The sequence below is a fragment of the Lolium perenne genome, chromosome 2 (genome assembly GCF_019359855.2).
Source record: "Lolium perenne isolate Kyuss_39 chromosome 2, Kyuss_2.0, whole genome shotgun sequence".
Taxonomy (NCBI): domain Eukaryota; kingdom Viridiplantae; phylum Streptophyta; class Magnoliopsida; order Poales; family Poaceae; genus Lolium; species Lolium perenne.
The window spans coordinates 224,687,588-224,711,297 of NC_067245.2; the positions used below are offsets into that span (position 1 = coordinate 224,687,588).

A 23,710-nucleotide genomic window follows, 5' to 3' on the forward strand; every position below is an offset into this window, starting at 1 on the left:
CGTCTCCTGACAAGTACTCTTTACTCGTACCGTGGTATGTGGTCTCTTATGAACTCTTTCATATGCTTGCAAGACATTAGACGACATTCCACCGAGAGGGCCCAGAGTATATCTATCCGTCATCGGGATGGACAAATCCCACTGTTGATCCATATGCCTCAACTCATACTTTCCGGATACTTAATCCCACCTTTATAGCCACCCATTTACGCAGTGGTGTTTGGTGTAATCAAAGTACCTTTCCGGTATAAGTGATTTACATGATCTCATGGTCATAAGGACTAGGTAACTATGTATCGAAAGCTTATAGCAAATAACTTAATGACGAGATCTTATGCTACGCTTAATTAGGTGTATCCATTATATCATTCACACAATGACATAACCTTGTTATTAATAACATCCAATGTTCATGATTATGAAACTAATCATCCATTAATCAACAAGCTAGTTTAAGAGGCATACTAGGGACTTCTTGTTTGTCTACATATCACACATGTACTAATGTTTCGGTTAATACAATTCTAGCATGATATATAAACATTTATCATAAACATAAAGATATAAATAATAACCACTTTATTATTGCCTCTAGGGCATATCTCCTTCAGAAGGTTGATGGTGGGGGAGTGTAGTGCGGCGCAACACCAGGGATTCCGGCGCCAACGTGGAACCTGCACAACACAACCAAAATACTTTGCCCCAACTTAACAGTGAGGTTGTCAATCTCACCGGCTTGCTGTAACAAAGGATTAGATGTATAGTGTGGAAGATGATGTTTGCAAAAACAGTAAGAACAATGTTTGCAGAAGATTGTATTCGATGTAAAAGAATGGACCGGGGTCCACAGTTCACTTGTGGTGTCTCTCCGATAAGAAATAGCATGTTGGGTGAACAAATTACAGTTGGGCAATTGACAAATAAAGATGGCATGACAATGCACATACATATTATGATGAGTAGTGTGGAATTCAATTGGGCATTACGACAAAGTACATAGACCGCTATCCAGCATGCATCTATGCCTAAAAAGTCCACCTTCAGGTTAGCACCCGCACCCTTTCCAGTATTAAGTTGCAAACAATAGACAATTGCATTAAGTATGGTGCGTAATGTAATCAACACAAATATCCTTAGACATAGCATTGATGTTTTATCCCTAGTGGCAACAGCACACCCACAACCTTAGAGCTTTCTGTCAATGTCCTAGATTAAATGGAGGCATGAACCCACTATCGAGCATAAATACTCCCTCTTGGAGTTACAAGTATCAACTTGGCCAGAGCCTCTACTAGCAACGGAGAGCATGCAAGATCATAAACAACACATAGATGATAGATTGATAATCAACATAACATAGTATCCCATATTCATCGGATCCCAACAAACGCAACATGTAGCATTACAAATAGATGATCTTGATCATGTTAGGCAGCTCACAAGATCCAACAATGATAGCACATGAGGATAAGACAACCATCTAGCTACTGCTATGGACCCATAGTCCAGGGGTGAACTACTCACACATCACTCCGGAGGCGATCATGGCGATGAAGAGTCCTCTGGGAGATGATTCCCCTCTCCGGCAGGGTGCCGGAGGCGATCTCCTGAATCCCCCGAGATGGGATTGGCGGCGGCGGCGTCTCTGGAAGGTTTTCCGTATCGTGGCTCTCGGTACTGGGGTTTTCTCGACGAAGGCTTCTTATAGGCGGAAGGGTAGGTTTAGGGGCGTCACGAGGGGCCCACACAACAGGGCGATGCGGCCCACCCTTGGCCGCTCGGCCCTGGCGTGGCGGCGCCTCGTCGCCCCACTTCGTATCACTTTCGGTCTTCTGGAAGCTTCATGGAAAAATAAGACCCTGGGCGTTGATTTCGTCCAATTCCGAGAATATTCCTTTGTAGGATTTCTGAAACCAAAAACAGCAGAAAACATCAACTGGCTCTTCGGCATCTTGTCAATAGGTTAGTGCCGGAAAATATATAAATATGACATAAAGTGTGTATAAAACATGTGAGTATCATCAATAAAGTAGCATGGAACATAAGAAATTATAGATACGTTTGAGACGTATAAATGTATCACTCGCCGGTTGCGTGCCGGTGTTCTTCTACCTAGGATCAGCGTACATGCAAGTGCAGTACCATGGCATCTGTCGGCAGACCACCACATGTTTTCGCTGTTCGTGCCAGAGGTTGGCCTGCAAAATGACACGATGACGATGGAGGACATGCTCCAACGGATCAACACGAGGGAGGTGGCGGCCCCGAGGGACTCGAGGGCCTAGTCAGGACTGGCAGTGGCCACTCATCCCTTAAACTTCTATTAGACTTCCTTTTGCGATTTGTTGTTGGTCATCCCAAAATGGTAGTTTTTAGCAAAAGAATATCATAAATTTTACTGACTTGAAGCCACTACCTCAATTATGATACTCCTTCCGATTCATATTAATTGATGCTAAAAATGAATGTATCTGCAACTAAAATGCGTCTAGATATATCTGTATTAGCATCAAGTAATATGAATTGGAGGAGTAGATTTATGTAATTTGCTTCAATGAAAGTGACATAGTGCCAGGTGGGGGCAGGGGAGACTATGTGGGCCTAATTTCGTACCAAATGGGCTTCATTTTCAGGGAAGCTTTCCTTAGCGGGCTGCACCAGCAGCGCTTGACACCAGGCCAGCCCATCTACCACGAAGCGAAGGTGCCCATCTGCCCTTCGTTATAAAACCTTCCTTGGAGCCGCCGGATGCCCTAGCAAATCGCGCAGCCACCCACCGGTCTCCCTCCCCGCGAGCGACTGGCGGCGAGCCTCTCGCGCTCGTCTCCGTCCCCCTACACACAGGCCAACCCACCTCCTCCACCCAGTGGCCGCGAGCGCGTACCGTCCTACAGCAGCCATGGCCGTCTCCGAGAGCTCGCGCAACGCGCTCCTGCCCAGCTTCCTGTACGCGGCCCCCGTCGCCGCTGGCTCGACCACCACAACCTCGGCCGCCGCTGGCCTGGGTGGCCGCGGGCTCGTCGCGCCGTCTGGCGCTGCGTCGACGGGGCCCGCGGTGTGGGCGCACTCGCCTAGCGAGCCGGCCCGCAAGATAGAAATGTACTCGCCGGCGTTCTACGCGGCGTGCACGGCCGGCGGCATCGCCAGCTGCGGTCTCACCCACATGACCGTGACGCCGCTCGATCTCGTAAAATGTAACATGCAGGTGAGCTTCTACCTTTGTTGTCTTTGTGATGCGCCAAGATTTTGTATGCATTGTTGTCAACGACGTCATAGACATAGCATATAGGAGAAATTGTGTTGGTGCGACAGGCCTGTGTTCCTCGTTAGATTTCTGTTCGGTCATTTTGCATGGTTTCATGATTCCTATCTATGACGTGGTCTGCTCTAAATGCACTTGACACCGAATTAGTTAGTATCTTCTGAATATTTCTATGTTCGATCAATTGGATACTGCCTGTATCCCCTGTGGCTGTGCAAAGAACCATAGTTAGACCATGTAATTATTTATATTTCTTACACGTTGTCTATGCTCGTTTCCATTTAAGTACCCATTGATTTAAACCAAGTGCCAACGGAATATGTCATCCATTGACTTCATTTGCGTGGTTTGTAATGCTTGATCGGTAGCCTATGTTTCATCATTGTTGTGAATCAGTTAGTAACTTAGTTTTGCCTTTTGACTCTCTTACCAGATCAATCCAGCCAAGTACAAGAGCATCTCCTCAGGATTTGGTGTCCTCTTGAAAGAGCAAGGGGCAAAGGGTTTCTTCAGAGGCTGGGTGCCTACTCTGATCGGTTACAGTGGTCAAGGCGCGTGCAAGTTTGGCTTCTATGAGTTCTTCAAGAAGTACTACTCGGATATTGCTGGACCTGAGAATGCGGCCAAGTACAAGACTTTGATCTATCTTGCTGGTTCTGCTTCGGCTGAGGTCATTGCAGATGTTGCCCTCTGCCCTATGGAGGCTGTGAAGGTGCGTGTGCAGACACAGCCTGGCTTCGCGAGAGGTTTATCTGATGGGCTCCCTAAGTTTGTGAAGGCTGAAGGATATGCTGGGTGAGTTGATGGAAGCAAATGAAATATTGGAATTTATTGCTCTCTGTAACTGTAACCTCACTCTAGTGAAACAATGTTGTGTTTGCAGATTGTACAAGGGGATCGTTCCACTCTGGGGCCGTCAAATTCCATGTAAGTTTCTGTTCCCTGCTTATAGTAACCAAAAATTTGTTTCATTCTGTTTTTTTATAATGTTTGGCCTCCTTGTAGACATCTGCTACTCTAATTCATATATAGATATAGATCTCGAAAACTAGCTATCCTGTTCTTGGAGGATAAGCTGTGCTCCTTATGAGTACTTGTGGTGATGATACCTTGACTTGCTACCAGGGATGCAATGCAGTGAATTAATGATAACTTAGTGTTTTTGTTCAAATATGGAACTATATGTTTGTGTAATTAATAGGGACATAGGCATCAAAGTCAGGCATTTACTTGCACACCGTTCTTCTTGAGATCACAGTATGATTTCCAAGATTTTATGTGTGCATATAGAGATATTTCGCACTGCTTGAGATATGCCCATTGTAACATTAACTGGGCATAGGCTCCAATGGAGTGGTGTACAGTATTTACTTGATTTTTTTTCCATTGTGGACAACTAGTTGTCGGTAACTTTCTTTCTTTCTGATGACAAGTCAGTTTATCTTACTTTATAGGAATGTCATGTAATCATGATATTAATATTAGCGTTGCATTACAATTTAGTGATGATGTGTACGTGAGAGAAACCGGGTGCTCCCTGAGCTGTTGTTAGCACTTGTATCAGGACAATTCTAGTATAGTTTTGATAGAGTGTTAACTTTTTCTTGTTGCACATATTCATGTTATTCTTGAAACCAGATCATGATTTTCAAGGTTTATGTATGTGCATATATGGATCATCCACAACTGCTTGAGTTCTCTCTGCTATTCTGGAGTGAAACTCCAATTAAGTGGCGTATATGTTCCGTGTGGGCAGCAATCAGTACTACTTTTCAGTCTTCAACACATTCTTTCATTTCAACTTCAGTATAGATTTCTACTACATTACCTCCTCGTTGCACATGGTCTTGTTATTCTTGAAATCAGATCATGATTTTCAAGGTTTATGTATGTGCATATATAGATCATCCACAACTGCTTGAGTTCTCTCTGCTATTATGGAGTGAAACTCCAATTAAGTGGCGAATATGATTTTTGTGTGCAGTAATCATTACTATTTGTTCAGTCTTTTTCACATTTATTTCCACTTGAGTGTAGGTTTTCTAGTACATTGACTCCTAGTTGCACAGTCTTGTTATACTTGAAATCAGATCATGTTTTTCAAGGTTTATGTATGTGCATATATAGATCATCCACAACTGCTTGAGTTCTCTCTGCTATTATGGAGTGAAACTCCAATTAAGTGGCGAATATGATTTTTGTGCGGAGAAATCATCTACTTGTTCTGTCTTGAGCACATTCTTTCGTTTCAACTTCAGTATTGGGTTTCTACTGGTACATTAACTCCTTGTTGCACATTGTCTTATTATTCTTGAAATCAGATCATGATTTTCAACTTTTATGTATGTGCATATATAGATCTTCCACAACTGCTTGAGTTCTCTCTACTACTATGGAGTGAAACTCCAATTAAGTGGTGTATATTTTTGCGTGCGCATCAATAGTTACTACTTGTTCAGTCTTTACTCTTTAGTGCATTGTTTCATTTGAACTCCAGTATAGATTTTCTAATACATTAACTCCTTGTTGCACATACTCTTGTTCTTCTTGGAATCACTCAATGATTTTCAAGATTTTATGTGTGCATATATAGAGTATCCACACTGCTTGAGTTCTCTCTGCTATACTAGAATGAAACTCCAATTACGTGGATTATATTTATTACAGACAGATTACTTATTGCTATATTGTAGAGAATTTGCTCTTTTGGTGTCAATACACATATTGAGGATCGACTCTGAACACTGGAGCTCTAATCATGCTGTAGTGATCAAACTGCCATCTTGTTGATGCTTAACCTCTATCTAATCCTTTTATACAATGCAGACACCATGATGAAATTCGCCTCTTTTGAGACGATCGTTGAGATGATCTACAAGTATGCAATTCCCGCACCCAAGAGTGAGTGCAGCAAGCCTCTCCAGCTGGGAGTGAGCTTCGCAGGCGGCTATGTTGCTGGAGTGTTCTGCGCAATAGTTTCACACCCAGCAGACAACCTTGTTTCGTTTCTCAACAATGCTCAGGGTGCAACTGTTGGTGATGTGAGCTTTCTACCTTGTGTTCAGTTCTTAGCTACCTTTCATATTTGTCTTGGGATTTTTTTTCTCAAAATATGTTTATTGCATGCTCAGGCTGTGAAGAAGCTTGGTCTGTGGGGTCTGTTCACGCGTGGACTGCCTCTGCGTATCGTGATGATCGGTACTCTCACCGGAGCACAGTGGGGTATCTATGATGCTTTTAAAGTCATGGTTGGATTGTAAGTATTTCCTATTCTATTTGACATGTATCCCCTTATTTGTATGCCATATAGTTCACGGCGACTTCATCAAAGATCATTGTCTTTTCCAGGCCAACTACTGGTGGAGTTGCTCCAACACCTGCAGCTGCTGGAGAGCAGCTGAAGGGCTGAGGCTCGATTCTATTCCTGATTTCTAACAACATTTTTTGGCGCCGAACTGGATGATGACGAAATAGCTCATCCTTTTAAGAGCAGATGATTATTTTCTGGAATGCTTAGATGCAACCCTGGTAATTAGGTTTTCAGAACAGTTTAGGAACAATGTTCAGCTCAATATTGTCCGTTGAAGGATGGATTTCCTGGAAACCATGAGATCATTGTCTTTCTTTATGCGGCAGTTTTTGCAGTAAGAGTTGTACTGGAACCTTGCATAACACTGTTCAGCTTAACATATGTATTGCTGGTCTGATTTCTCCCTTGTGGTACTGTGAAGGGTGGTGTCTTCCTCAGTTCAAAGAGGGTTCTTGCGGTGTCCATGAAATTTAACTTTTGCTATCTTGTACTAGATCTATGTTTTGACAGCAGTGCATGGACGGGCCGTGCTGTTTGCCGTGTTTTGACTGCCGACAATTGCCATTGAGTTTCCACAGTTGCTGACATGGATTGGCGATTGTGCGTCAACCAAGCACTCCCGGTACGCGGGAAGTACCTCCACAGGTCTGGATACTGCATACAGTTGTACAATCGACCAAGTAAAAATCAAATGGTTTACCTTATTTCAGACCAAAAACTAGGCTGGGAACGGCAGATGTGTTAAGCTGTCGTTCTCGGAAACAGGCACTCCATCAGGAGAACCAGTGGAGCCATACGCCAACCGGGGAAAGATCTCAAAACTCCTATGAAATAACAATCTGCCACGTTTCGTTTCGTGCTTCTCTAGTTATTTTCGTGATCCCCTGTGGCAGCTTAGTGACACACATGCGTATGCGGATTATTTATCTGCAAATACGGAAGCGAAAAGAAAGCTTGAATTATACTCTCTTTGTCCCATGAAAATTATCTGAGATTTGTCAAAATTTAGATGTATTTAGACAGTAAAGGAGTACATGCAAACGGGATGCATTCCTTTATAGTTTTAACATGGGATTCACACATTATACTTGAGTAGCTTGATTAGGACATCTCCAACGGGCAAACGTAAACCAAACATAAAAGGTGTCTGATTTGATCCATTTCGGTGAACTCAATGGGAGCATAATTTCTCCCTCGTAATATTGCATTCAAAATAATTATATATACATAAAATTGAAACTAGTTATAGTAAATGCAAACCCTTGGTAGGTTTTGCTTTGTCGGTGGCCTACACGGCTCATCCTCGCCATCGTCGATGTGATGACCAAATGCAACCACGGTTGGGGCAGAAGAAGCAGGCCAAGGCTCCGGCCCTTCTTCCATTGTCACCCCTTCATCATGGCCATCAATGGGGGAGCTACCTAGGGTTCGGGGACTAAAGTAGGGATGGGAACACGACGATCAACATTAAAAAGTACTAGCACATGGATCCGAGGAGGCAGAGGGTCAATGACACGCGCGCTTGGGATGTGTCGGTTAGGACGCACGATCCGTTTACATCGCACCCTCTCGGGCTGTGTTTTTTCGTGTCCTTTTGTCCTCACGATCGATACGAACCTTCTCGATTTTTTTTGAATTGTGGCGACAAAGATGCTCTTATATACCCTAGCTCTATTAGTCGTTGGAGATGCTCTTATCTACCGTAGCTCTATTAGTGGGAAAGTCAATATATCATCCACCAGTAAAAAGAAGTTTGACCGAACCGGGTACGTAGTAAAGCTCCAGGGGAGAGGTCGTCACTTGTGAAACTCATCTAGTGTTTCGTACCCTCGCTGGCACCGGTGGTCTGCTCCGCTGATCTTAGAGCCTTGGAGGTGTGACAAACCATGGGCCCTCGCCGGCTAGAGGTTTCTCGTTCCTTTTTAGGCTGCTTTTCAGTGTCTTCTTCGGGATGATGAGGCGACGGCTACATCATGATGGTAGAATAAGGTCTCGTCGTACTATTGTTGCTCCATTGGTGCGTCTAGCGCTGACGAAGGGTGTGTGGAGTTTTGTGTCAGATTTATTGGGATCCGGTCCATCTTCCTGTTCGTTAGTGTGGTTACATGTTTGTCTCTGCCGATCTACGGTTCTCATAATTGGTGATGGTTGCTCTCTGCTACGTTGGTTTGTCTTGCTTTTAGACTAGCAACAGTGGGAGTATCATAAGTAATATCATGCATGCCATGTTGGCAAAAATTTGATGTGGTGTACCAATTAATGAGGTGAGAGATGAGAGTGGTATTCCCTCCATCTCAGTTTAACAGGCACACACGTAGTTTAAGAAATTGGTTTGACCATTATTTTAGTCAATAAAATATAAAATATATGTCACAAAAATTATATCATTGGAAAGGTTTTTTGCATACGAATCTAATGATATAGATTTTGTAGACAAAACAATTTATATTTTGTGGACCAAATCAATGGTCAAAGTTTGCCTTAAACTACGTGCGTGCCTGTTAAACTGAGACGGAGGAAGTATCATGATATGATACCGTATCATAACACGTAAAACTAGTAAACTTAATAGCAAACATATCATGTAGACTCATTTGCATTGAGATTCTACAAGACATTAAATATGATGATACTATGATACCATCTTATGATACTATGCATTATGGATGTAAATATGTAATATCATAAACTAATATCATGTGCATGGTACTAGTGTATGATACTTCCCATTGTGACTAATCTTAGCACAACGACTTCTCATCCATCTAGTACAACGAGCTCTATTTCGATTTTTGCCCGGCACTGATGATGTGGGGCGAGGGCGGCGACACGTCGTCAACTCGCTTGAATGCTCGTAGTCTTCGCGGTTTAAATATCTATTTATAATTTTACAATTTTTGATGTTCTTTGTAGATCGGCGTTTTTTCCGGATGAAAAAAAAATCATCCACCGCTGCACACGCTGGGTTGCGCGCGCAGAGGATGTGGAGGACACACAGGAAGATAAAATCTTGGGCCACCATGATCCGACGTTCCAAATGGAATCGAGCGATTGGCCACGGCTCGTTCTACCCTCACCACCACCAGTCCTCCTCCTTCGCAGCTTCACTCCCTCTCCACAAACTCCAAGCCCCAACCAAAGTTCTAGAAGCAACGAAACGCAGCCTTACAACAACTCGTCTCCGGCCACAGCTCCACTTGCCCAACACATTCTCCTACCGCGAGCGAGCTCGGAGCAGTCGCCCATGGCGCTCCTCTCCGCCACCTCCGCCGCCAAGACGCACCTCTTCTGCTGCCACGAGGAGCACCCTGCGCCGCACCAGACCGGCGGCGGCCTGCTCCTCTCGGCCCCGCAGCGGCCGAGGGCGGCGCGCGGCGCGAGGCTGGTGGCCGCGAACGCCGCGGCCGTCGCGGAGGCCGCGCCGGCGCCGTCGGGAACGAGCGGCAGGAAGCCGCGGGTGCTGGTGGCGGGCGGCGGCATCGGCGGTCTGGTGTTCGCGCTGGCGGCGCGGCGGAAGGGGTACGAGGTGACGGTGTTCGAGCGGGACATCAGCGCGGTGCGCGGGGAGGGGCAGTACCGCGGGCCCATCCAGATCCAGAGCAACGCGCTGGCGGCGCTGGAGGCCATCGACATGTCCGTCGCCGAGGAGGTCATGCGCCACGGCTGCGTCACCGGCGACCGCATCAACGGCCTCGTCGACGGCATCTCCGGCTCATGGTATGACAGCTCAACTAGCCGTGTTACTTTGATCTTGCTTCAGTGACACTGGACTGCTGCCTGATTGAGCCTTTGCGTGTGTGTGCCGAAGCTTGCGCAATTGCAACTCCCGGTGCAGCACAGTCGCACTAGGTTCAGCTTATCAGTTAGCAGTATGGTGGAACTTTGAACAATCAGTTAGAACTTAGGGCACGTACAATGCGGTGATGTCAGCCTTCCCTTAGAGATGCCACGTCAGATTTTTGCTTAGTTGGAGGAGAGAGAACGAAGAGAGAGAAGGTTGTCTTCCCTTAGCTAAGGGATCATCTCTTAGGAAATAAGGGAAGACTATTTTCTCCATTGTATCACATATGTCTTCCCTTAGCAACAAATTTCCTACCAAAATTTAATTATTCGTATTAATTGTTAGAGATGGCTGTAAGAGATAATGCATTGTATGACTTATATCTAATGCCTTCTCTAGCTTATGTGGCGGGATAAGGGAAGGCATGCCTTCTCTACCATTGTACATGCCCTTAGAAGTAATTGAGTAACGTGCGTCACCACGATCCCACGACCACGGACCACCACTCGGCGGACGCACAAAAACATGTCCATATCCCCGTCTAGCGGCCTCGACACCGCGCCGCCCCACCCGGCAGGGCAATGGAAAAAAAAAGGAATCCCGACAGAGCTGCTTGTATAATTGGTTGACCACTCCCGCGCGGCCGCTTTCCATTCGCCCGCCCGGCCCCGGTGCTCCCACCACCGGCGATCGAGCAGCCAACGGCCGCCACGTCGCCGACCGCCCAAACGCACCGAGGCACCAATCCTCGAGCGCACTCGCCTCCCCATCACCACCGGCCCCGGCCGAGAGCGACGTGCACCGCCGACCTGGCTCAGCTCCGCTAGAAATCCCTCCGTTTCCGTGCCCTGAGACTGCCGTACAGGTACAAGCCCCCTCGCGCCCAATGAAACCATTTCTGGGCGCGTTCGCGAGTACCGGAGCAACCCCTGCCACCCCCCATGTGTCTCTTCTTGGCTCCTTGCCGCCGGCCCCATCCCGATCCCCAGCCTAGGCTGCCTGCCGTGAAGATCTTTCTCTTCCTGTAGAAAAGCCACCCTCCCCGCCTGCGAAAAACTCCTGCTACATTTCCAGCTCCAGCGCATGTCCGCTGAGTTGACTGACTTTGCAGAGGAGAGCCAGTACCGGCCGGCAGCAAGCTCTCTCTGCTCAGCTCGAGCTTAGCAGCTTCCACTCCTGCCTGCTTCTCCCGCCGAGGCAAGCTCCCGTTCCACTTCCACTGTCTGCCATGCCAAGCTCCAGCTACACGCGCGCCTCGCCCACGGCGATCTCCGCCCGGTGCGCCTCAACCTCAACCTCGCCCCAAACACTCCGCACACTCACCACCACCCACACCCCGCACACCCCGCGCGGGCGCCGGCTGCGCCTGTCTGCCCGCACGAGATGCGCCGGGGACCAGGCCGTCCACGCGGCAATGCCCGCGCCGGCGCCGGCGCCGGACCGCAAGCCGCGGGTGCTGGTCGCGGGCGGCGGGATCGGCGGCCTGGTCTTCGCGCTCGCGGCCAGGCGCAAGGGCTTCCAGGTGCTCGTGCTGGAGCGGGACGTCAGCGCCGTCCGCGGGGAGGGCAGGTACCGCGGGCCCATCCAGCTGCAGAGCAACGCGCTCGCCGTGCTCGAGGCCGTCGACATGCCCGCCGCAGACGAGATCATGGACGCCGGCTGCGTCACCGGCAACCGCGTCAACGGGATCGTCGACGGCGTCACAGGCTCCTGGTAATATAATCAGTTAACGAGTCAAAAGTCGTTCCAGTGACAGAGGCCGCTGCTTTAGTATATACTACTAGTAGTATGATGATTCGTTTGCTTGCGCGTTTCGCCTAGAAATGTTGGAGCTTCTCTTTGGCTCTGTTTTTTCAAAAAAGTTCTTGTGGAATTTTTTAGCGCGAGAAGACTTTGTTTCACCTACGGTAACGGCACTTGGTACACCCAGATCGGTACATCATAGCAGCCCACAATGGAACCGTTAATCATAGACACGCAATGTCAACGATAGCAGCACAACTCAATGAATAACAGGCATGCAATCTATTGCTTACTTGCTGATGTCGATTTGTACAACTAAACAGGAGTACATACCTGCGCTTACTCTACTGCATTCTTTTTATTTGCTTGTCGATCATCTGCAAGATCAGAGTTCATTTGCCGGAGGCATCCGTTTGACCGAGCCAATGTTTGTTTTCAGGTACATCAAGTTTGATACCTTCACCCCAGCGGCCGAGAGAGGGCTCCCAGTCACAAGGGTTGTAAGCCGCATGTTGCTGCAGGAGATTCTTGCCCGCGCAGTCGGCGATGATGCCATAATGAACGATTGCCATGTAGTTGATTTTACAGACGATGGCGACAAGGTGAATAAACAAATGGATTTCAGCCTTCATCTCACTAGATAACTGGATCACAATGCTATGGAGATCTCTAATGCTTGTATCGTTCACCGGAGGAGTGCAGGTTACTGCCATACTAGAGGATGGGCGGAAATTCGAAGGTGATCTTTTGGTTGGTGCAGATGGCATACGGTCAAAGGTAAATGCTGTTACCTGCCTTGTCAAAAAACAGGAGCAAAGTTGACCAGATTGAGGTTTTCTTAGTTGAGATTTTCTTCAACTGATAGGTGAGGAAGTCGCTTTTCGGGGAAACGGACGCATCTTATTCAGAATACACTTGCTACACCGGAATTGCGGACTTTGTGCCTCCTGATATTGACACAGTTGGGTATGTAACTAGATCCACCAATGAGTACTGTTGTTTTTCCCTGTTGGGAAATGCTAACGCGCTCATCTTCTTCCTCTGTTGAAGGTACCGTGTGTTTCTTGGTCACAAACAATATTTCGTCTCCTCAGATGTTGGTGCTGGTAAAATGCAGTGGTATGCATTTCACAAAGAACCTGCTGGTGGTACTGATCCTGAAAATGGTGAGTGCCCAGAGCGAAGCTTTTCCTAAGTCAGTTAAATGAAACCTCCCTCATCGTAAGCTACAATGCGAATGAGGGAAATATAGCTGATATGCCTTGCCTTTGTGTTTATCATCCACTAATGCTTTATCTTGACAGGCAAAAAGAAAAGATTGCTCGAGTTATTTAGCGGCTGGTGTGATAATGTCATAGATCTGCTAAATGCAACTGACGAGGAAGCAATTCTTCGCCGGGATATCTATGACCGACCACCTACTATCAACTGGGGTAAAGGTCGTGTCACCTTGCTTGGTGACTCTGTCCATGCTATGCAGCCAAATCTGGGTCAAGGTGGTTGCATGGCTATTGAGGTACAGAATTACTTACTTAGCCATGGCTACGATATCATTGTCAGTATGAGCAAATCAGCATGGTGTATGGGTGATCAGTAATGACTTTTGTCACTTGTTTTTATAGGATGGTTACCAACTGGCTGTAGAGCTTGAGAAGGCCTGGGAGGAGAGTGTCAAGTCTAGAACTCCCGTGGATGTTGTTTCCTCCTTGAGAAGGTAACTATTTATTTCCTTGTGTTGTAACATGTTACTGTTATTTAGATGGTATTGCTTTTAGCTTTGACTGAATATTCCAAAGCTGTCCTATTATTATGTTTAGCTTTTCAGTTTAGTCCTTACTAGGTTGACCGATGGGCACAATATTCGTTTGAATGTTTGGATGCAGTTATGAGAAGGAGAGAAGGCTACGTGTTGCTATTATTCATGGATTGGCAAGAATGGCTGCAATCATGGCTACCACCTACAGACCATATCTGGGTGTTGGTCTGGGACCGTTGTCGGTACGTCAAGAATCACACAGTTTTTTACTTGTGAACACTTTAAGTTGGTTGTTTCGTCTGTCAGACAAAATAAAATTGTTGAGTATGTCACCCATGATTTTATTGGATTTATGAAACAGGGTTTAAAATTAAATTTCCAGCATCATAAGAGTATTACCGAAAAATGCAGACTAAATTTCTATATATTGATATGTGTTACATGTAGTTTTTGACATCGTTGAGGATACCACATCCTGGAAGAGTTGGCGGAAGATTCTTCATCAAGTTTGGAATGCCTTTGATGCTGAGCTGGATTTTAGGTGGCAACAGGTGATTATCTTGAGCTATAACACTGTTTCATTTTGATCTCCTATATATAAATTAATACATTGTATTTTTAATGAAATCTGTAAATAGTACTTGATCTTTCTTAGTGTTTGACGCGTCACTACACACAAAAATCTTCCCAGTTGTTTCTTCTTAATCTCCATCTATCGATCATTATGGAAATGGGAAATAAAATTTGTATTTGATATACAGCTCAAAACTAGAGGGAAGACCATTAAGTTGCCGGCTTTCCGACAAGGTATGCTCATAAAAGACATGTAAATATAAAAATGGAAATTATGTGACCATTCCTGACATTTAGCATCAACTGTAGGCAAACGACCAGCTTGATCAATGGTTTCAGGATGATGATGCATTGGAACAAGCTATGGGTGGAGAGTACGTTCATTGCCTATCCTCTAGTTCCAATTTTGAGTCAATATGTTCCGTTAACTCCTCTCAGCAACTTTGAAAGTAGTTATCTGAGTAACACTATCCACAGGTGGTTTCTCTTCCCTATGAGCTCTGGTGACAAATCCATCTCGCAGCCCATTCGTTTGATCAGGGACGAACAGAGGACACTCTCTATTGGGTAGGTCTACATAGCAAAAATGTTCCTCTTTATAACACATCTTTTTCTTCAAGGCATTGTGGAATAAAACAATTGTATGTTTTCTTTTTGCAGAAGCCGACCAGATCCCAGCAATTCCGATTCTTCCTTGTCGTTGCCTTTGCCCCAAGTAAGTAATTAAAACAATGTCACAAATTATTAGTGTAACCCGTTTCATACTTGAAACTGTAGTACATGTTTTGTCTACATGGCTGAACTCAACAACTTTCAACTCCGGTTTACGAATAGTTGATTTTTTTTTTGATAAACTTGTTAACTTTCCTTTGATCTGTTGAACTTCCTTGCAGGTATCAGAAATCCATGCTACTATTACATGCAAGAATAAGGCCTTCTATTTGACCGATCTCGGAAGTGAGCACGGTACATGGTTTAACGAGTAAGTTCTGAAAGCTGACCGATTCTATTCCCTTGCGCCAGAACATGAATATTTACATGTAGATTAACTCATTTCCACGTGGACTCTCCAGCAATGAAGGTAGACGTTACCGCTTACCTCCAAACTTCCCAGTTCGATTCCACCCCTCCGATGCCATTGAGTTTGGTTCAGACAAGAAGGTAGCCAGCCTTGCTCCTCTCGTTGCCTGCCCACTCTTTTCCTCCTAACTTGTGTTACATCTGGCTGATGACCCAACTATCATAAAATGCCCATTTCTGAATTCAGAACCCTGACACGATTTGTGCAAACTTGCAGGCAATGTTCCGGGTGAAGGTGCTGAACACTCTCCCATACGAATCCGCGAGGGGAGGTGGGGAAGTTCTGCAGGCAGCATGAACGGAGACTTCAGCGAGCCCCTGTCATTAGCCCCTGTACAGCATTCAGTAAACAGCCGACATTGCATCACAGGAAGGAGATAGCTGCCAAGGAAAGAAAATTGATTGTAAATTTTTGCACTTCATCCAGATATCCCATACAGGATTTTGAATAGTTTCTGACAAAAAACTACGTTGCAGTTCTACGTAAAAGAACTGAGGTGTACAATAGGGATAGGCAATTTTAGCTGTTGCCACTGCAATACATTGTTTGCGCTGTTAGCACATGTTCATATTGCAGATAAAAGACACGTTAACATTGTATCAGCAAGGCGAAGGTAATTACAGGTTGGACAGAATGGCGCAGTGGGCTCTTGGAAGTTAGAACTTGTATCTACTCCCAGTAGTATAATAGTATGCTTGCACTTCTTGCTTTGGCCTTTTGGGAGAGCGAGCCGCGCTTGAGAGTTGAGACGATGTTGAACCAAGGAGCTAACTGAGAGAGAAATAATCTTGAGCAGTTTAACCTCCAGATCATAGCAGCGAATCGCAGCCATTCTTGATGATTTTTCCGCTGCCACTGGGCTTACCATTAACTACCATAAGAGTAGTTTTGTACCCATTAAAACCTCGTCGGCAGCGGCCCTATCCATGACCAACTCTTTTGGGTGTGAAGTCTCCTCTTTCCCGCAAACTTACCTGGGTCTCCCTCTCTCTACCCACAAACTCAGGATTGCTGACTTTGCCCCTATCATGAATAAAAGCGACATGCGCCTCTCTGGGTGGAGTGGGTGGAGCCTTCCTATTGGGGGCCACCTGATTCTGGTCAACTCCGTCCTCACTGCCATGCTTTCTCATGCCATGGGGGCTGGTATGCTTCCTTCTGGGGTTGTTGAAGCCATTGATGAAAGACGTCGTGCTTTCCTTTGGACGGGAAAGGAATCCTGCAACGGTGGCAACTGCAAAGTCGCCTGGGAAGATGTTTGCTGCCCAAAGAATATGGGCGGCCTGGGAATCACCTCTATTCGAGCCCAGAACTTGGCCTTACTTACCAAATTTCTCACCAAGCTCCACTCTGACTCCTCTGCGCCTTGGGTCTCTTGGTTCCACCGCCGATATGGCTGGCAAAGCTCCAGGGATTTGGGAGACACCCATCATCTTGACACCCCCGTTTGGAAAGATATTGCTCTCAACTTGGATGCTTTCCGCTCCGTCTCCAGAGTCGCAGTTGGCAATGGGGGCGCCACGACTTTCCTTTGGATTGGCGACTCCCCCCTTCGAGATCGCTTCCCGAACCTTTTCTCACACTCTACCAGGCCCAATGTAGCCTCTGCCATGTCGTTCGACTTCCGCAACACCCTTGGACCGCGTCTGTCGCTGGCCGCCGAGGCCGACCTGCGTGACCTTGCGAACGTGCTCTGCTCTGTGGTTCTGAGCCACGACACTCCGGATACTCGTGTTTGCCGCCTCACTAACGCTAAACTGTCAAACAAAAGTTTCTACTCTAATTCTTTCAGGCATCTGCAGATTGATGATGTAGGCTGCAAGGTTTGGAAGAGCGCTGCCCCCCTCAAGTGCAAGATTTTCAGCTGGTTAGCCAGGAAGAAACGCCTCCCCGCCAATGAGCGGCGGTTTCGACACCACCTCTGCACCAGCGCCGTCTGCCCTTCCTGCTCGCAGGACAAAGACGTCGCCCACCTCCTGTTTCAGTGCCCTCAAGCCCTCGAAGTATGGAAATTCTTCTACCCTGAGTTCGACGAACAGGGACCCTCAAGCCTCGCCGACTTCTGGACCTCGCATTGTCAAAGCTATGTGACGACTACGATCACCACCGCCATCGCATGGAGCATCTGGAAGAGAAGGAATGCCCTTGTCTTCCACGGGGTTGTTGAAGACCTCGCCTTAGTTTCGCAGCGTTGCATTGAGGACATTAGGTTTTGGGCTCACCGATGCTCCACCCCCCTCCTCCTCCTTCCTGAAAAATTGGTGTAATAACTATGATCCTTCCTGTGTCCCCCCCTTCTTCTCTCTCGCATACCCTCTAAAACCCTTGTATATGGTCCCCAGGTTCTTTTACCATTAATAAAGTTGTTCAGGCTGGCGTGGGCCCGCCGTAGCCAGGGTCAAAAAAAAAAAAAAACTTCGCCGCGGCGGTGGTAACAGTAGGATTCCACAGCCGTTGGATCATCCTTCTTCGGCCCAGATTTCCGCGGGGTAGACATTACTCCACCGGTAATACTCTCGAGTGAGGTGTCTGTCCTCGCAAGCCATGTTAAACCGCGCCGCGGCCGCCGGCGAAGGCGGCCGCCATGAGACCCTAGCCAAGGTCTCCCTCTCGTCGGCCTCGGCCGCTGTGGCGGAGATGTCCACGTTCCCCATCGACGCCCTCAAGATCCGCCTGCAGCTCCACCGCAGCCCCGGTGTCGGCGGCGGAGTCTTGCGCGTCGCCGGGGAGCTCGTCCGCGACGGGGGGCTTTACCGGGGCCTCTCCCCCGCTGTCCTCCGGCACCTATTCTACACCCCGCTCCGCATCGTCGGCTACGAGCACCTCCGGTCCTACCTCGCCAGCGGGGGGCGGGAGGTGGGCCTTGTTGAGAAGGCGATCGCTGGGGGAGTCTCCGGCGTTGCCGCGCAGGTAACATGCCCCCCCGCAATCAGATCCGTCGCGTTACGTCAGGGTCGGAGGTGCTTTGTTCTGAGGTGTACAAGAGCTGCTGTGCAATTAGTTTAGTTAATCAGGGATGTTCTTTTAGGTGAAAATGAGGGAAGTTTTGATTTGTGCTATCCTGCTAGGATGAAGTAGGTTGTTTAGAAGTTACAATGGTGCTAAGAGTTGGTCGGAATGTTGATCCGAAACTAGCATGGATGTTACCGTAGGAGACATCTATTGAAGCATCATCATTACTTTACATCTATGGACAAAATTACACCATTAGAATATATCTTAGCCGTGCTAACAGTTTGTAATTTAGTTTTGCGCTCTCCTATGCTTTAAAATATGGCGCCCAGCTCTTGTGCGCGTTAAGAAAGCCATACATCTTGAGCAACAAAATAATTAGCCTTTGGATCTCTGCCCTCAAATAACAATCCTCACTGTTTGGTTTCATACAGGTATCATTTATAACATAATGAGTGTGCTAAACTCCCAGTTGTATATATTTCTTGGTCCTGGATCGTGGACTCTATAGGCAAAAGAATAATCAAGCATCGTGATACATGTTGAGATATATTCACAAATTTGCATCCGACCATACAAAACACCTCATCCCAGGAATTTGGCTATTTGGAATGTCTATATTATGATTTGCATGGTTATCTTTGTAGGCATATGTATGGTATCTTAATAGTTGTAACTGTTTCTTTGCCAAATATATCGCTACCTAACGCAATACTTAATGCCCCTGCTGCTCTGCAGTGCAGGTGCTGGCGAGCCCTGCTGATTTGATAAAGGTTAGGATGCAAGCAGACAGCAGATTGTTGAGCCAAGGCATTCAACCTCGGTATACAGGAACCTTAGATGCCTTCACGAAAATCGTGCGTGCTGAAGGCCTTTTAGGACTTTGGAAGGGTGTTGTTCCTAATGCCCAACGAGCGTTTCTTGTCAACATGGGCGAGTTGACCTGCTATGACCAGGCAAAGCATTTCATCATTCGCAAGCAGATCTGCAACGATAATCTGTATGCTCACACATTGGCCTCTGTTGCCTCTGGTCTATGTGCGACTACATTGAGCTGTCCAGCAGATGTGATCAAAACTAGGATGATGAACCAGGGCCAGGAGGCAAAAGCTCTATACAGGAATTCTTATGATTGTTTGGTCAAGACCGTTAAGTATGAGGGTGCAGCAGCATTGTGGAAAGGTTTTTTACCTACATGGGCCAGACTTGGTCCATGGCAGTTTGTGTTCTGGGTTTCCTATGAAAAACTGCGACAAATATCAGGTATTTCATCATTCTGACAGCGCTGGCTGAGTTTTCATACAAGAGGCATTCAGATCGAAGAAATTGTAATTTGTAAACCTTTAGTCTGTGGCTACGCATTACAGTGTCCATGCTCCTTTACATCTAATTTGAGCCTGAATTATGTACTCACAAGGTGCAGCACACTCCGCTTATCAACTCGATATTTTGTCATGTTCTTCCCTTTGGGTGCTAATAATATACTACTACCTATTGTGTCCAACAATTATAACGGTTTGCCTTTTTGTTCCCATTTGATTCAATTGACAACACTTTTTCTCTTCGCGTGGCTACAAAGTGTGTAGCCAAATTTATTTAAGAGAGTTTAGGGTTTAGGAAGGGAGTCACTTCCTTGGAGTTATATTGCCCAGCATGAGTACCTGCTCCTCCTCCTAAGCACTGCCATCTTTTCTATCATTTGCATTGTGCTGTGACTTGTGGGTATTCAGATGAGGTGCAGGTAGATATTCAAGTTGTCGCAGGAATCCATTATGTCTGAAAAATGATTTGTGTGTTCAGTTAAATCCGGCTGATGAAAGACAGGTCGATCCAATCTCCCTGATGTTGTTCTATATTGCAATGGAAGTGGTGACAGCGCTGGTATCCCATGTGGTGGAAGAGCAAGCTTTCAGTCCTTTGTCAGGGATCTCAGACCTTCAGAGGCTGGTATCCCGTGCGGTGGAAGAGCCAAGTTTTCAGTTCATTGTCAGGGCTTTCACACCTTCAGAGACTTTCTGTATATGCCGACGATGTGGTTTTGTTTGTAAGGCCAACAAAGCTTCCGGACTGAAGATTAACTACAAGTCGGCAGCGACACTAATTCGAGGAGAGACGCAGGATAAGCATCTGGTGAAAGAGATTGAGAATTTTTCCATCAAGTACCTCGGTTTGCAATTGTCGCTACGCCCCCTTACGAAAGCGGAGTGTGTCAGCCCATGCTTGACAGGGCCATTTCCTTTGTCCCAGTATGGCAGAGAGGTTTGATCGCCAGAGCTCATTCTGGTCAAGACAGTGATTGCAGCGAAGCCGGTGCATCAGCTCATAGTTGCAGAAGCTCCTGTGTGGCTGATCGAGGAACGGGAGAAATGGCAAAGAGCGTTCTTCTGGGCTGGGAAAAAAGAAGTCAACCTTGGCCAGTGTCTAGTAGCATGACAGAAGATTTCTTTACCTAATCAGTTTTGAGGCCTAGGAGTTAAAAACCTCAGATTACAAGGTTTAGCGCTACTTGCTCGACGGGTGTGGCTTCAGCGCACAGATTCTCTCAGACCATGACTCTCAGACCATGACAGGGGTTACCACCCAGCAAAGATGCGGAGGCTAACGAGGTTTTCCAGAGCCTTGCCAAGATCACAGTGGGTGACGGCAAGAGTGTGGTTCTGGAAGGACTGTTGGTTCAAGCGTGCAACACATTAAAGATGAGGAGAAAAAACTGCAGGACGGTGTCTGATGGATTGCAGAAGAACAATTGGATTTTGGACATCTCTGAAGTTTTGCAGCCAGCAGGTTACATGCAGTGCATTCAGCAGTGGGTTGCCATTAGCAAGGTGCAAAGAAAAATTGAGGCGCCCGACAAGTTCACCTGGATCTGTTCCAGCTCTGGAGAGTACATGGCAAGGTCCACCTATCGCGCTACCTTTGCCTTGGACAACCGGACTTTGCTGCGGCCAAATGCATCTGGAGACCTTGGGCGCCACTCAAGTGTATGTTTTTGTCTGGTTGGTGCTCCAAAACAGGGTGTGGACTTCAGAATGACGATAAAGGCATGGATTGGATGATCAGATTAAGACCTGTTTCAGCGTTAAAAAAATTAAGACCTGTTTCACCTGTCGTCAGGATCTGGACACCATTGAGCTAATTACCACGCAATGTGTATTTACCAGAGAGACTTGGTTTGTCTGTTTTCAGAGCGCTAGTCTGCAGCTACATATTCAGTATCCTTTACATCTAACTTGAGCCTGAATTATGTATCTCACAAGGTGCAGCACACTCAACTTATCAATTCGACATTTTGTCATGTTCTTCCTTTTGGGTGCTAATAATATACTACTACCTATTGTATCCAACAATTCAAACGGTTTCCTCAAAAAAAAAAAAAAACAATTCAAACGGTTTGCCTTTCTGTTCCCATTCAATTGACAACACTTTTCCTCTTCACGTGGCTACAAAGTGTCTAGCCAAATTTATTTAAGAGGGTTTAGGGATTAGGAAGGGAGTCACTTCCTCGAGTTATTATTGCCTAGCATGAGTACCTGCTCCTCCTACGCACTGCTATCTTTTCTATCATTTGCATTGTGCTGTGACTTGTGGGTATTCAGATGAGGTGCAGGAAGATATTCAAGTTGCCGCAGGAATCCGGCTGATGAAAGACGGGGGGATCGAATTTCCCTGATGTTGTTCTATATTGCAATGGAAGTGGTGACAGCGCTGGTATCCCATGTGGTGGAAGAGAAGCATGGTGCACATACATTGGTAGAGCTGGTGTGGTAGGAACCTGAAGAATTGCACAAACAATGAGCTTGAGCATAGTTTCTGGTCCTATGACACCAGCCCTACCATTTGGAAGTGGCATATCTTCATCATTGGCTAACAAGAACAAGAAGAACAGTGAACGCCTCATACAAGCAACCATACCCTATGCAGAGAATTATTGTATCGAACCTAGTAGTTCACAACCGTGGGTGTTTGTACAATGCACATGGTTGGATATGATAATTCGCTGCACACACAAGTTAGCGAGATGAAATTTGTATCCACCAAGTAAGATGTACAAGCAATGTTCTTCTACAGAAGACTAGGTGAATGCAGATTATCTCACCATCATTTGTGGCACCAGTAGGAATACATACAGGTCAATTGTCGGCCATAGAAAGTAAACAACATCACAGGACAGACAAATCGCAGGGATGGTGTGAGGGAATCTAGCTAGTACATTGCTAACCATGGCTGTTAGTACAATGGATATGGTTCGTTCACTCCATCCATGGAGTTCGCTGTCTTGTTTTTAATCATTGGATTGTAAACATTGTAGGTCTCATATCAATTATACACTCAACAATGTATGAGATAATCAAACATTTAGCAAATGCTAAGCACAACCACTTCAGAAAGAGCCCAATAGTTGGTAAATGCCGATTACGATTGCATATGCATTAGGAATGTGCAATGTTAAAATTATCGGCCTATGTAACATGCATTGTCTACTAGCCACGATAAATAAAAAACCGATCTATACATAATGTACCGTGCATGCTAGCAAAAATTACCGGATCGAAGCAAGGCATAACCGTATTTCTCAAAACCGTTACCATATATTGTCCTAAATCGCGACGTATCGTAACTAATCCGCAAATCTAACGCTACCCTATCGGTTACCTAACAGATATAATATGCATGCCATTGCAATTTGCAGCACTGTGCGTGTTCCTCTAGATCCATGAAAAATGAGTGTCGGAGGAGATGGTACAAATGCTTGCCGCCATTGGAGAGGGCTACCATGAGGCCGAAGTCACCGTGGAGGTCGCGGTCGCCAAGCATGCACCGTTCACGCTCGCGGTCAGTGTTGCTTCCTCTCCGCGTCTGGTCCCGCACTTCCTCGTTGCGGTGATGTGGTGGATTTGTCGGCGGTACGGTAGTGCAACCACCTACGTTTGATGTGACGTATGTGGGGGAGTGAAGAGTGAGAGAAAAGAGTCGGGGGGCAGTGAGGGGATTTATGGCGTGTGTTACTAAAGGGACGCGGTGTCACCCTCTCCTTCCCCACGTGTGCAATCCATCGCCAAGAACATGCTAGGCTACAGGGAAGCGACCAATTTGGTAGTAGCTCCCGGGCTAGGCCCAATGGTGTTTTGAGAACCTGTTTTGTCACAACGCGGATGCCTTTAGGGCAACCAAACATCACATCTTTAGCATGGGAAAGTGAGGCATTCCATTCCACATGTGGTCCAGACCGTTTGATTTGAATACGTGGTGCG

The 23,710-nt window shown here is 46.5% G+C and overlaps 3 protein-coding genes and 1 long non-coding RNA gene across 4 annotated transcripts; 3 read left to right on the forward strand and 1 right to left on the reverse strand.

Annotated features, from left to right (window-relative positions):
* Positions 1-2,763: 2,763 nt before the first annotated feature.
* LOC127335046 (mitochondrial phosphate carrier protein 3, mitochondrial) lies at positions 2,764-6,976 on the forward strand. The gene is made up of 6 exons (XM_051361631.2): positions 2,764-3,205; positions 3,696-4,057; positions 4,146-4,189; positions 6,089-6,303; positions 6,394-6,518; positions 6,611-6,976. The coding sequence occupies exons 1-6, from the start codon at positions 2,900-2,902 to the stop codon at positions 6,669-6,671; spliced, it is 1,113 nt and encodes a 370-aa protein (XP_051217591.1). The 5' UTR covers positions 2,764-2,899; the 3' UTR covers positions 6,672-6,976.
* Positions 6,977-9,751: 2,775 nt separating this feature from the next.
* On the forward strand, positions 9,752-15,987 carry LOC127335048 (zeaxanthin epoxidase, chloroplastic). The gene is made up of 16 exons (XM_051361632.2): positions 9,752-10,289; positions 12,536-12,698; positions 12,799-12,873; positions 12,962-13,062; positions 13,147-13,262; positions 13,401-13,612; positions 13,719-13,810; positions 13,980-14,094; positions 14,300-14,403; positions 14,614-14,659; positions 14,735-14,799; positions 14,903-14,992; positions 15,086-15,140; positions 15,319-15,407; positions 15,499-15,586; positions 15,723-15,987. The coding sequence occupies exons 1-16, from the start codon at positions 9,817-9,819 to the stop codon at positions 15,801-15,803; spliced, it is 1,965 nt and encodes a 654-aa protein (XP_051217592.1). The 5' UTR covers positions 9,752-9,816; the 3' UTR covers positions 15,804-15,987.
* A 2,080-nt stretch (positions 15,988-18,067) lies between these two features.
* On the forward strand, positions 18,068-19,965 carry LOC127329182 (mitochondrial uncoupling protein 3). The gene is made up of 2 exons (XM_051355718.2): positions 18,068-18,416; positions 19,202-19,965. Exons 1-2 carry the CDS (start codon positions 18,144-18,146, stop codon positions 19,736-19,738), a joined length of 810 nt encoding a protein of 269 aa, XP_051211678.2. The 5' UTR covers positions 18,068-18,143; the 3' UTR covers positions 19,739-19,965.
* Positions 19,660-21,778, reverse strand: LOC139836133 (uncharacterized). The gene is made up of 2 exons (XR_011752422.1): positions 21,695-21,778; positions 19,660-19,855 (listed from the first exon to the last, which is right to left on the reverse strand). It is a non-coding gene; the product is annotated as an uncharacterized lncRNA (long non-coding RNA).
* Positions 21,779-23,710: the final 1,932 nt, after the last annotated feature.

What these genes read in the sequence shown, in the direction of transcription:
- LOC127335046 (XM_051361631.2), top strand. Translation starts at nt 2,900, where the DNA reads ATGGCCGTCTCCGAGAGCTCGCGCAACGCGCTCCTGCCCAGCTTCCTG. An exon ending in CTGGGGCCGTCAAATTCCAT is followed by an intron (nt 4,190 to 6,088) that starts GTAAGTTTCTGT and finishes TATACAATGCAG; the next exon opens with ACACCATGATGAAATTCGCC. An exon ending in TTTAAAGTCATGGTTGGATT is followed by an intron (nt 6,519 to 6,610) that starts GTAAGTATTTCC and finishes TGTCTTTTCCAG; the next exon opens with GCCAACTACTGGTGGAGTTG.
- LOC127335048 (XM_051361632.2), top strand. Translation starts at nt 9,817, where the DNA reads ATGGCGCTCCTCTCCGCCACCTCCGCCGCCAAGACGCACCTCTTCTGC. An exon ending in CCTGATATTGACACAGTTGG is followed by an intron (nt 13,063 to 13,146) that starts GTATGTAACTAG and finishes CCTCTGTTGAAG; the next exon opens with GTACCGTGTGTTTCTTGGTC. An exon ending in AGTTTGGTTCAGACAAGAAG is followed by an intron (nt 15,587 to 15,722) that starts GTAGCCAGCCTT and finishes GCAAACTTGCAG; the next exon opens with GCAATGTTCCGGGTGAAGGT.
- LOC127329182 (XM_051355718.2), top strand. Translation starts at nt 18,144, where the DNA reads ATGTCCACGTTCCCCATCGACGCCCTCAAGATCCGCCTGCAGCTCCAC. An exon ending in TCTCCGGCGTTGCCGCGCAG is followed by an intron (nt 18,417 to 19,201) that starts GTAACATGCCCC and finishes TCTGCAGTGCAG; the next exon opens with GTGCTGGCGAGCCCTGCTGA.